Source organism: Arabidopsis lyrata, assembly GCF_000004255.2.
Source record: "Arabidopsis lyrata subsp. lyrata unplaced genomic scaffold ARALYscaffold_3, whole genome shotgun sequence".
Taxonomy (NCBI): domain Eukaryota; kingdom Viridiplantae; phylum Streptophyta; class Magnoliopsida; order Brassicales; family Brassicaceae; genus Arabidopsis; species Arabidopsis lyrata.
The window spans coordinates 20820032-20834275 of NW_003302553.1; the positions used below are offsets into that span (position 1 = coordinate 20820032).

At 29.8% G+C, this 14244-nt stretch overlaps 1 protein-coding gene across 1 annotated transcript; it reads right to left on the bottom strand.

The window, feature by feature from the left end:
* Positions 1-3138: 3138 nt before the first annotated feature.
* LOC9320035 (zinc finger CCCH domain-containing protein 20) lies at positions 3139-4644 on the bottom strand. The gene has a single exon (XM_021032460.1). It carries the CDS (start codon positions 4550-4552, stop codon positions 3479-3481), a length of 1074 nt encoding a protein of 357 aa, XP_020888119.1. The 5' UTR covers positions 4553-4644; the 3' UTR covers positions 3139-3478.
* Between the last annotated feature and the right edge of the window lie 9600 nt (positions 4645-14244).

Here is a 14244-nt window from a genome sequence, read left to right on the forward strand (position 1 = left end):
AATAATCACTAACTCAACTCTACGAATTTGGACTTTTCCTCTATAACCATATCTATATGTTTTTAATTGATAATTAAATCGATTTCGTCAATACATATATGGATTTCTTCAGTATCTAAAAATGGACCCCATATGTCTCCCTGTTTTAATCAAAAGATCTAATAAACATTATTATAATGTTTCCCTCAAATGTGCATTGCCTTTTAACTAGGATTGGGCACACATATCTTAAATAATGTAAACAGTAAGGCTGGGTGATCCAATCTTTAACTACATATTACTCCATTTATGTATACTAGATTATGTATCCGTTCGTTATGTAGGATTTTAATTTAAATTTTTTATCAATATGAATCTTTTAGTATAAATATAATTATTTAAATTTTATAAGATTTTACTTAACTTATGTGAATTATCTTTCCAAAGTAGTAAAAAAATTTCAAACTTTCCACAAAAATTTATCTCGTTATTTTCTATGACTTACTCGTCGTCTCTTGACATCTACTATCTTTTAACCTTATATTGGTTCACTATAATATACTCGAGTATAAATTAATTCTCAAGATATATAGATCATTTCTTATTTTTCTTATCTTTTAATACTCAATTCTTTTTATAAGTTGTATGATCGTTTTTTTTTTTTTTGAAGTAAAGATCAGAAAATTTGGAAAGATGTTTGTCAATTGTCATAAGGCTTGTTTGACCATATTTTGGTGCATATTCCACTGTTTTATAGACATCAAATCTCATATATAGACTCATTCCTATTTACAAACATCGGATTCGACGTTAAATTTTGCATTTTACCTTAACCATTTCCAAAATACAAAATTCTCTTTTCACATATATAATCTGGCGTATGTTATGATTTTAGATAATGATTTTCCTAAAATGTGTAATTTACGAACTCATAAAAATTATTCTAATTTTAAATACATTTATTTTATAAAAAAAATCCTTCATATTTTTTTTATTTTAAATTTAAACTCATAAAAATTTTAAATGTGATATTTTTAACTCTTATTTTATTTATTCTACTGCATAATTGTTACTCTTAAAAATGATTGTTGTACTATTAAAATATATAATAAGTTTTTTTTTCCTATCTCTAACCAGTTAAAAATAATTAATTATTATATGAATTTTAAAAATATTAACTTATTATATGAATTTTCTAATTTTATATTTATCAAATCTCTATTCAAATTGTTTATATTTTGTGTTATATATTTATTTTTCGTTTCTTTTTTAATATTTACTTTATTTTTTGTAAATTAATTTTTATTAATGAAAGATAATAATATAAACTAGGTGAATTAATTTTAGTTTTCATATTTTTTATTTTAATAAATAAAGAATATGGAGCCCACATAAAATGTAAAATATAATGACTTGAATGATGATGTGAACACCCTAGATGGAGAGAAAATTCTCTAATTATATATATAGATTTCATTTCCAAAATTTTGGATATCCGAGATGCAGTACAGAAATAAACCAAAAAAACAATATGAAAATTGATACACTATCTAATGACATTTCAAAATTTTTGATGCAATACATAAAAATGATAAAAGAAATGTAAAAAAAGTCACTCCAAAAATACAAAAAAAAAATCAAGATGTGAAGACTAAGGCGGTAGAAATAGAAGTCCGGAATTTCTTATTTAAAAACATGATAAAGAGTAAAAGATTAAAATCTTGGTATACTCTATAAATATTTCATATAATATAAAATTTATATTAATGTTTATAATTTTTTTCTTTTATACTTTTTGTAATGTACATTAAAAAGACACAAATTGTAAATAAACATAACAAATTTATGATATACTATACTAATAATATACAGGTAAGAACCGATTTGTAAAAAATGTATAAATAATATTTGTGGTTTACTTTATTTTATTTAACTGTTTGCTTTGCTTTAAATCATTGCAAATACTCAGCTTTTCTAGATCGAAAAAAACTAATATAAACATATAATTAAATTTATCAGTCCTAAGCTCAATCCTTTGGATAAGATCTATGACTACGAGACCTCATTTTAAAAGTCAATATTACTTCGGATAAGATCTGTGACTACCAGACCTCTTTTTAAAAGTCAAATACTCAGATTTTTTTTCCCGAAAAAAAGAGTTTTTAACATTGAAGAAAAATATTTAAAAGCGTCGTTAAGAGTACGTCGTGATCATTAATTCATTATGAAACATTGACAAATATCAAAATTAAAAGATGAAGTATCGCCCATTGTTTAACCAAAAAATATGACATTCGCTTTTACATTATTCCACAAAAAGTTATTAAACGTTCATTACATTATTCCACAAAAAGTTATTAAACGTTCATTATATATATATAGTTATTTTAAAGTTGTTTTCTAAACCAGATGTGTGTTTCAATACCATCAAACAAGAAGGTGATTCAAAACCTAAACCAGACATGTTGGACAACTTTATACTATAACATATAGTTTATTATGGTCAGAAAACATTACAATATTTCCAAACCGATCCAACATCCAATTTTATCAAATTATTCTGTTGCTAAGGACCCAAGATAAGATCGGCCCTACGGCCTAACTGTATATTTATAATTTAGAAGCTTGCGAGGAAAAAGTTTAATCCTTAATCAAAAAACTTTTTTTATGTTAAATATGAAAGTTAATGGAGATAAAGTGCACAATTTATTTTAGTTGATTCCCTCATAGATAAAAAAAAAAACTCATATTTAATAGGGCCACATGTAAAATTCTCAGTTATCTGAAAAAGAATTTTGATTATAAATCCAAATAATTTCGATATAACCACTTATAAACCCTACTCTTTAAGCCAAGTATCATATCTCATACTGGATAAGCTCAAAATCGTGCAACGTGCAAGGTGTTACGATACAGTTTAAGATCCATTATTTAAGTCAGAGTATAATTTTCTATTTAACTTTTGGTTTATATAAGTTAAGAACTTAAGGACACACAAGTACAACTACAATCTCCGACTCATTTTACGGTAATGATGTTTACGGAGGTTAATCACATCACCACCACTTTGAGCATGCCTAAAATAAACTAACCAAAACAAATCATTACTTAAAACTAAGTACATTAAAGAAATGGCCACTTATGTAGCACATAACAAAATAAATAATTTACATCCTCATTTCATTCATTAGATATTTAATAATTACATTGAGATTTGCATCGAACATCATAATATCAAAACCAAAAACCAACAATATCATATAATAATATTATTAGTGAATCCATCATAATGAAAAATCCTAAGCAACTCCTATACACTGAGAAATAAATCTCCCTGGAATCATCGATTATAAAATAGAGATTATACGAAATTAGGAAATAATATTTACATAAAAACTTTCCGAGAAAATCTCCTCTTTTCCTAAGAGAAGAGATTCATAAAAAAAACCTCCCACGAAGATAATTATTCCTTTAATTAAATTTACGAATCCGGTTAAAATCACATAACCAAGTCAGAGACCCACCCGACATCAGGAGTATCACCCGCTCCCTGACCCGGATCCGGGTCAACCCGACCCATGCAATTCTCTTTGCTCAGCTTCTGGAACAGCTGCGCTCGCAGTTCACGACCCGACTCGACCCGTTCCATCGCCGGTTCTTCCTCCAAACCATTTTCCCAAATGTTCATAAATCCGGGTCGGGTCGGTGTAGTTGGTAAGCTCCGAAAACCAGGACCCAAAACCGATCCCCGTGGCGACCCGAACCCAGATCCGTATCCTCCGATTTCATTGTTGTACGACGAAGAAAGAGACTTCACTTTACTAAGCTGCAGATTCCTCAGAGACGCAACGACGTCGTTTCCCAAATTAGACCCGAGTGAACGACTCAGTAAAGACGGCGACGAGTCCGAGTCACCACGAGGACTCACCGGCGGCGAGTTAGACGACGGCGAAATCGTAAACTGAAACGCTCTACGAATCGGAGACAAACCGTCGAATGAATCAACACGATCAGGGCTTTGACTGGGCAAAACCCTAAGCTGATCCGGCGAATGAGCGAAGAAACAAACACGACGGCGACAGTTACCACCGTCTTTACACGGCTGAGTCCGGTAACGCGCCGGATGAAGCCAACACTCAAAAACACCATGAGAAAACTCACACGCGTCTCCTCTCTTGCAACCACCTTTGCGAAACTCAGGACACGCCGTACCGGAGTAATGAAACTTCCTCGGATCACGACGGCGAGCTTTTTCTCCGGGATGAGCATAAGGACACTCCGTCCAATCATGACTCCGACCACGAGCGCAACGTCTCACTTTAAACTCATACATCCGAAAATGATCACACGAATAAGCATCGATGGGTGAATCCGGACCCGAGAGATCCGGATCTGAATCCGGATCCGGTTCGTTAGACGGAAGATAACGTTGTAACGCAGCCAAAGCTTCCATCATACTACTTCCTCCGTCTGGACTTCCGTAAATATCTGACGCCGTTAAATCTTCAGACAGTGGCCATGATGGAATATGAACCGTAGGATTAAAACCACGATGAGATTCTCCGATCATCATTTTTTTTTATATCACTCTAATCACATTCGTCTTCTCCGATGAGTTGGTTTTGTTTTGTGTGTTTGCTAAATCTCCGGCAAAGCTTCGCTTCCTTTATAAACTGATGCTGAGTAGTGGGATATACTTAAACCACGTCTTGGTTAAACTTTAACCATGGTTAAATAAATATTTCTGCTTTTATCAACCGCGGTTAAATCGAAAGTGAGAAAGCTAGCGTGACGTGTCTGTGAGGTTGAGGTTAAGGAACAGCGGCTAAAGAGCTTTCCACGAGGATATTTTACTGACGTGGAGGATTTGTGAGTGACTTTAATGTGACAGTCCCGTGAGCGAGCGGCTGTTATATTACTAAAAAATTGATTTGTTTTTAATTCCACTTTGAGTTCCGAAGGCGGTGGAAGGAACCTTTAGATACGCTACTAAACGACAAAACGGATCATCTATATTTTTAATTAATTAGAAACTAATGGAACACATATAATTTAATTTTAGAGAACATTACTCATAACCATTTAATTTACTATTTAAAGTAGTAAAATAATTTAGTTATTTTCATTAGAACTATATTAATTGATATGCATAGAGGATTTAAAAATTAAAAATTTATTCATACTTATTTTTTTATTAGTTTTTTTTTTCTCTGACTCAATTAATAGTAAAAACTACAATTTGTTAGAATTAAATACTAACAAAATAATAACGAAATAAATAATTTAGTTTTAACAATAAAATAATATTGTTTATTTGTTATCGAAAACACTATCTATCATCGGAATCAATAAGGAAACAATGATTTTTGTGTTTATCTATTTGATTAACAATGTAAATCAAATTGTATCGCGATAAATTAAACTAAAACACTATTCGGCCAAAATAAAAATACTATTCATCACGAGAGAAAATAAAAAGATAATGATTTTGGTGATTATTTATTTGATTAGTAATATAAATCAGATTGTATCGCGATAACTTTTCAAGTTATATGATAAATTTATATTTATCATGTTAAATTATTTATTATCTGATTGATATCAACTAACTTATATATTGACATGTTTATTTATTTCAACAATTTATTTATTACCGTTAACTTATGCATTAGCATCGTTAACTTATGCATTAGCATATTTATTTATCGTGATACTTTGTTTATCACGGTTAACTTATGTGTTATCGTGTACGTAAAAAACAATAAAACTTTATTCTCTTCTCGGGTATCCTCCTCTGTCGTCATTCTTTTAAATTTTCTTATTCTTTCATTGTCACCTGCAACTCCAACCCATGTTCACCTCACCACTTTTAGATACGCTATTAAACGACAAAACGGATCATCTATATTTTTAATTAATGAGAAACTAATGGGAACACATATAATCTAATTTTAGAGAAAATCACTCATAACCGTTCAATTTACTCTTTAAAGTAGTAAAATAATTTAGTTATTTTCATTAATGTCAATTTTGTGTATTATTATTATGAAGATATTGATTGAGAATTTTGGTACCTCTTCTGTTTCACATAGAGTGTCGTTTTAAGATTTTAATTTTGTTTCACAAAAAGTGTCGTTTTATGTTTTTAGTACAGTTTTTAAGACTAATTCTCTTTTTTATCTATACTATTTCAGCTTATTAATTAGAAATGATATTATTTAGTGTATAAATAAAGGATAGAAATGAAATTTCTTTAGTTATCTTAATTTATGTGAAAAATGATAGAATGATACTTTTTATAAAACTAAGGGAGTACTTATTTGTTATGGAGAGAGAGAGAAAGGGATAAAACGAAAGTGTCTGTGAAGAAGAAGACATGTTGGAACAAATTGGGAATAGTAACGTTAAAAGATATTAAAGGAGACTCACTTATGCTTCTTTACTAAAATTAGAAGCAATTCCACCTCTCTCGTTTTATCTTTTCTCCATCATTTTTATCTTTTCTTTTAAGAAAAAATCTATTTGGTCAAAACAAAATTTTAGGTTTGTATTATGCTACATATACATATGTGTTTGTATTATGATACAATTTTTATATGAACATAGTTGAGCTACCTATACTATGTTATTCACTAATCGCTTTATATATTAGAATTCTAACTTTCTTTAGAAGGAGCTTTGAGTTTGATGAAGATATGTAAATTTCGGCCCAACAGTTCTTGATTAACCAGAATTAATAAATATGTTTATTTGAAATTTGGATGTTAACAACAAAGTACAAGATTAACCATAAATATTTTACAGTTCTCTGGTTTGTCCAAACAAAATTCTACAATTAGAAAGATAAAAGAAATTAACTCTAGAATATTTGTAAAGGTGGTCCTCGCAATGATCAAATCCTGCAATGGTTCATCTCAGCCACAAGTTTTACTTTTACTTTTTCCCCAAATATCTTTTTTGTTCACATTGATTAGTGGTAACACGCAAATTTAATGTCTATAATTTCGCATGTGTCGTATTAACTCCACCGTTGATATTATATTGTAGATTGCCTATTGTTGATGATATTGCAAGTGCAAGTGTGCAACATATGATTTGTTGAAGGCTATAAAACGGCAACATTCTCGAAGAAGTCCTTTGAGATGCATCATTTCATTTCTTTATTAAACACAAAATATCTTTCAGTACCATTTTAAAACCTAGAATTTCTGATTTTAATGGCCAGCAGCTTTACAGAAAAGTTTAGAGAATTCACTACAAAATGAGAAAATCTTTAAAAGAGAATTTAAATTCGGTTTGCAAAATGATCTTGGAAGATGTTGACTGAACCAAAGAATAAGCATATTAGTAGAATCCGCAAAGTGACAAGATTAATTGATTAAGGCATGCGAGATTTAGCTAGGAGCTTGATGTCGCTTCTAATTGAGGAGGCCGATGGAGAAGTTAATGTGTGTGTAGATTTGCATTTCTCTTCTTCCAACTATTTGTAAAGAGTTGCTTGGAAGAGGAGATGATAGATGAGCATAAGACAAAGGAATAAAAGCCATTTTTATTTTTTGTCAATTGAACACGTTTTCGAAGTCTAGAAGGATTGAATACGTACCGGAGCAATAGCCAACATCCGAAGCTAAGAAATTTCATTGACAGTGCATCATGAATAGCCAATCGATTATGCACTACAATCCAACTGATGACACATGCTTTGGATTCAACCATAAATCCATAAGAAAATCATGTTCTTTTGTGAGTTATGTCTATAGTTTTACTCAAACAGAAAAACAGTGTATATATTATTTGTTTAGAGCAAATCTTAATATGTTTGGTATAGAAAAATAATAAAATATACAGATATACAAATAGAAAATATACTTTATTCACTCAAGGCTAATAATAACACAGGTTTTCTTGGGAGATGTTAAATCATTGGTCTTAAGTTTTAGTCTATGAGTCTATTATTGATTGTTACTGTCTTTCGGCAAGAGAAATTATATATGGATCAGATATCCAAAACATTTTTGTTTATATAAAAAGATTTACTTAGCTTGATTCAATAATCAATAAGCAACTAATTTTTAAATACATCGCGTTAATTTGTTCAATAATAAATTTGAAGCTTCAAGCTACCGGTAATTGAAGGAAGATTTTCAGGATATAAGCTTAAGTTCTTAAAGATCTTTGCTTGTCCAAAGACATGTTCGTGCTGATGAAAAAAAAAAAAAAAAAAAAAAAAAAAAAAAGACATGTTCGTGCTACGACGACATTTGTTAACATTCTTAGTTAATTACTGCATTTGGGTATATCCGTAGTAAATCTCTATACTATTAAAAGAGAAGTACAAATGAAAATGGGTCGGGTTAAAATCGGAAAATTGACCCAATTTTTTAAATCGGATCTTTGAAATTTTTTTGGAATATAAATTCGAATTAATAATGAAAAATCGAAATAAAATCAAATATTTATGGAAATCAAATAAAATCTGCTTGTACTTATGGTAACTAATAATAAAAGCATATTCCGAACAATATTATACATTAATTACGTATAATAAATTTGTTCATATATTTTTGGGACTAATTCCATAACAATCAACGTTTTTGTCATTAATTTCGCTCATTTTAGCCAATTATCATTAATTGAAAGATATTTTATTTGCTTCTAAAGATTTCTAGAAAATTTATCACAAATAATCTATCTATTTTATAAACTAAATTGATATTTTTATTTTGGTCGTGTAAATTAAATAGATATTTTTATTTTGGTCGTGTAAATTAAATAGATATGAAATCCATGTAACTAATTTTAATTTAATTAGATTAAATAGAAATTATGATATTTTCATACCTATAGCTTACCAAAGAAGTTTAATTTTCAATTTATAAAGATTTCTTGAATATGATTTTAGAATTATTCAACAAGATGATAAGTATTTATTAAATTTTGTGAATCATGAAAAATAATAATTAATTTTTAATTATTATAATTCATCTTTCAATCTCTCATCTAACAAATAAGATACATATTCTATTATTACTATGTCCAAACTTCATTTTGTTGTATGACTAAATAATATTCCCATTAGAACTGTCAAAGCGAGTTAATTCGTCCCGTTAAGTCCGTTTTGCGATAGACAAAAAATATTTTGACTTGTAGTTAGTCGGTCCGCACGACCCGCGGGTAGCATATATGAAATACAAACCCGTCCCGCAATAGTATGCAGATTTTTGGGATTGTCCATGGATTTTTTTTAAATAATTTTAAAGTAACCAAAATTTAAAATACTACTAAAATAAATAAATAAATAAAAATACTATTAAAAGTTTGTTTAAATTACCACATGTTGAATAAATTATAATTTTATCAATAAATACTAATATGCGGGCTGATCCGCCAACCCGCGGATGAAAACCGATTAAACCTATGACCCACTGCGAATTAATCCATGTGGTCCGCTTATTTGCGGGTTTAATATATTTTCCCAAATTTGCCCCATAGTGAGATGATGTGGGCTCGACCCGCGGTTTTTGACGTATTTTGACTGCTTTAATTCCCATGAATCGTCTAATTTTAGAATTTTAAAACACAAAATTCTATTTTGTAAATCATAATTAATACGATGAGTATATTTATAAACAATTTTACATTTTCTCTATAATTCGTTATTATGAATATTTATAAGTATACTACACGATGCGTTCTACTAAAAAACACACACAATATTAAACGCAACGTATGTAAACCAATATTCTCCCGCGGTGGACCGCGGGTCCGATCCTAGTTAACTTACAATTTTTAAGGTGGTTTTTGATCATATACGAGCACATGCACATGCAAGTGCAACCGTAAGAGTTCCAATGGAATTTATGTAGCTAACATACGCAGGACATACGAATAAGCTCATGTATATACGGATGTATATGTACGTGTAGATACATACACGTGTCGGCAAAACACATGATAAGAATGCCACCTCCAAAGGAAACAGTGAGCATGAAGGATCATGCCCCATGCATGACCGACAATTAAATGAAAAATTTAATATCTTGTACGATTCTATTAAATCGAAATTTATATACATCTAGGATTATTGTCTAAAATGCCATTTTTTTGTAAAAATTTACGAAAATGCCATTTTTTTGAATAGTTTACGGATTTTGCCATTTTTTAACACTTAAAAATATACGTATTTATGATTTTTTTTTGTAAAAATACGTACTTTATACCAAATACTAAACCCTAAGAACAAATGGAACCGACTAAACCAAAACATAACGAGTGAAACGCATGTTAAATCATATTTTTGGAGCTTGAAAAAGGACAAAATCCACAAACTATTCAAAAAAGGGCAAAATCCACAAATGCTATTATAAAAAAGGGCAAAATCTGTAATTAATTCATACCGCTATCTCACCATCATGACTACTACGTGAGCCCATAAATATCCCTTAATTACTTTTTTTTTTTCTTATGAAATCATTGATTAGATTTTATTTTACATAAAGATATTGTAATTTCGCACCGTGAAAGCCGTGAATATATATATATATATATATATATATATATATATGTTGATCGAATAATGTAGTTAAAGATAATTAAAAAAGAGAAAATATAAAACAAGATTACTGTGAAACAAAGATAAACTTCAAAAGTAAAAAAAAAAAACTTAAAAAAAAATCGTAAAATATATGTTTGTATTGTAAACTCAATCAAACTAAATCCTCGTGTTCGATTACAAATACAACTTCCAAAAATAGTATTTTTTTGTAACCGATTACAAATTAAAACTAAAATATCTAATCTAATACTATTGTAAAATTCATATAATATATTTTTAAAAATGCTTTGCTAGAAGCATATATGTGTCAGATATATATATATATATATATTTTTTTTTTTCTCAAACACCATTTTCATTAAGATATCGGGAAGAGATTTTCTGCTGAGGAGAACCATTCAGGAACCGACGAACTTACATGTGTCAGATATTTGGAAGACATTATTGTGTATTAGTGAGAAAGTTTGCAGTAGCAGGTTTTCAATAAAGGAGCTGAAACGAACATGTCCAACTCCAAAGAGAGCAACCTAATCACGTGATCTGTCACAAAGTCACGTGACATTTGTCTTCGCTCACGCCACATGTCTTAACCTCCTACCACGTGTCACTTCCTTTTGGCTAAAATAGAATCCCGACAAAAGATTACTAAATAAATATCTTTAATAAAATTGGAACAGAAAAAAGAATCAGTGGGGCCAATATAAGTAGTACGAAAAGTACACGTGGTACAAGGCTTTTGGTCTTTGACTGATGACGTGTCATTGTCTACAGCTGTGACTCAGAGTTGGAACATTCGATACGATTCAGACACGTGGCACAATCGAACTGAGTGGTTTGGTTCAACGATGAGACCACTTTTTACACCACGGGAAGTTAAAATGGTTAACCCAACCCAATTCAACTCATTACCAAATGAGTTTGAAGTTAAATGAGTTCATGGATTGAGTCAACCCATAAACTCATTTAATTTGATGGGTTAGATGGTTAAATTAGGCATGTCAATCGGGCTAGTCCGGCCCGAAACCCACAAAACCCGCATATATTTGAGTCAGGTCCGGGCTGGTCCATAAAAATTCTGAGCCTAGATTTTGAAGTCCAGCCCGGCCCTAACGGGGCTACAGGGCTTTTACGGGCTTTTCTTTCGAGAAAAATAAACCTTTCTAATTTAAAATATCTCTTTAAAAAAAAGGAACTACGTATAAAACGAGTCAAACGAAACTTAAATAATCCACTAAAACCAATTTAGTTTTTAAAAAGATTAAAATGAAATAAATAATCCAAATAAATTGATTAAACTCACAATAAATAAAATATAAAATCAAAACACTTATAGTAAGACACAATTAGAATACTAGATTTAGGGTTTTTAATTCTATTAAAAAAAATCTTTAAACAAATATCTCAATTAAACAATAATATTTACAAAAAAAATTAAAAAATCTTTCTAATGGCTTTTCGGGCCTGTCCGAACCCAGCCGGGCTAAGCTCTAAAAACTCTTTAGCCCAACGGGCTTAGCCCGAAAGGCCCGATTTTTTTCTGGACATATATTTTTAAGTCCGAACCCGCTATTTTTCAGGGCTAGGCCGGGCCAGCCCGCGGGCTTTGGCCCTAATTGACATCCGTAGGTTAAATAGGTTGATCCATTAATGTAATAAATTAATAATTAAAGTTCATACCAAAAAAAAAAATAATAAAAATAATAACGGATTTAGGTTCATACCAAAAAAAAAAATCACTAATTTACGTTTTTGACGGGAAAATCACGGATTTAAGTTTTTGGCGGAAAATCACAGATTTATGTTTTTGGCGAGAAAATCACGAATTTACGTTTTTGGCGGAAAATCACAGATTTACATTTTTGGCGGAAAAATCACAGATTTACGTTTTTGGCGGAAAAATCACGAATTTACGTTTTTGGTGAGAAAATCACAGATTTAAGTTTTTGGCGAGAAAATCACGGATTTACGTTTTTGGCGGGAAAATCACGGATTTACGTTTTTGGCGGGAAAATCACGAATTTACGTTTTTGGCGGGAATATCACGGATTTAAGTTTTTGGCGGGAAAATTGTGTATTCACATTTTTGGCGAAAAAATTAAGGATTATATTCAATCGGTTTAGAAGTTTTGGTTAGACTCAAATTGAAATCGGTTTAGAGATTTGGATTGGATTAATTCAATTTAACAAAAATTGATGGGTTAAATGTTTAAACCACTAGGATCGGACCCGCGGTCCACCGCGGGAGAATATTGATTTACATACGTTGATTTTAATATTGTGGGTGTTTTTAGTAGAACGAATCGTGTAATGTACTTATAAATATTCCTAATAACAAATTGTAAAGAAAATATTAAATTATTTATAATTAAACCAATCGTATTAATTATGATTTACAAAACGGAATTTTGTGTTTTAGAATTCAAAAATTAGACGAATCATGGGAATTAAAGCAGTCAAAATAGGTCAAAAACCGTGGGTCGAGCCCAAATCATCTCACTATAGGCCAGATTTGGGAAAATATATTAAACCCGCAAATAAGCGGGCCACATGGATTGATTCGCAGTGGATCATCGGTTTTCGTCCGGGGGTTGGCGGATCAATCCGCATGATAGTATTTATTGATAAAAATATAATTTATTCAACATGTGGTAGTTTAAAAAACTTTTAATAAATGAAATTATAATATTTATAAATATAATGATATATAAGATTATTTTCTCTAAAAACATTTTAATTTATTTATTTTAGTAGAATTTTAAATTTTGGTTACTCTAAAATTATTTAAACAAAATCCACAGATAACCCCGCAAATCAGCATACATTTGCGCGACGGGGTTGTGTTTCATATATGCTACCCGCGGGTCGTGCAGACAGACTAACTACATGCCAAACTATATTTTGCCTATTGCAAAACAGGCTTAACGGGACGAATCAACTCGTTTTGATAGCTCTAATGGAAATATTATTTAGTCATACAACTCAATGGAGTTTGGACATAGGAATTATAGAATATGTATCTTATTTGTTAGATGAGAGATTGAAAGGTGAAATATAATGATTAAAAATAATTAATATTTTTCATGATTCACAAAATTTAATAAATATTTATCATCTTGTTGAATAATTTCTAAAAATCATATTCAAGAAATCTTTATAATTTGAAAATTAAACTTCTTTGGTAAACTATAAGTATGATTGTATGAAAATACCATAATTTCGATTTAATCTAATTAAATTAAAATTAGTTACATAGATTTCATATCTATTTAATTTACACGACCAAAATAAAAATATCTATTTATTTAATTTATAAAATAGATGTGTTAGTTGTGATAAATTTTTTAGAAATCTCTAGAAGCAAGTAAGATATCTTTTAATTAATGATAACTGGCTAAAATAAGAAAAATTAATGAAAAAAACGTTGATTGTTATGGAATTAGTTCCAAAAGTATATGAACAAATATATTATACGTAATTAATGTATAATATTGTTCGGAATATGATTTTATAATTAGTTACCATAAGTACAATCAAATTTTATTTGATTTCCATAAACATTTGATTTTAGTTCGATTTTTCATCTCTATACTATTAAAAGAGAAGTACAAATGTAAATGGGTCGGATCAAAATCAGAAAATTGACCCGAAATTCTGAAATCGGAACTTTGAAATTTTTTGGTATAAAATTCGATTAATAATGAAAATCGACT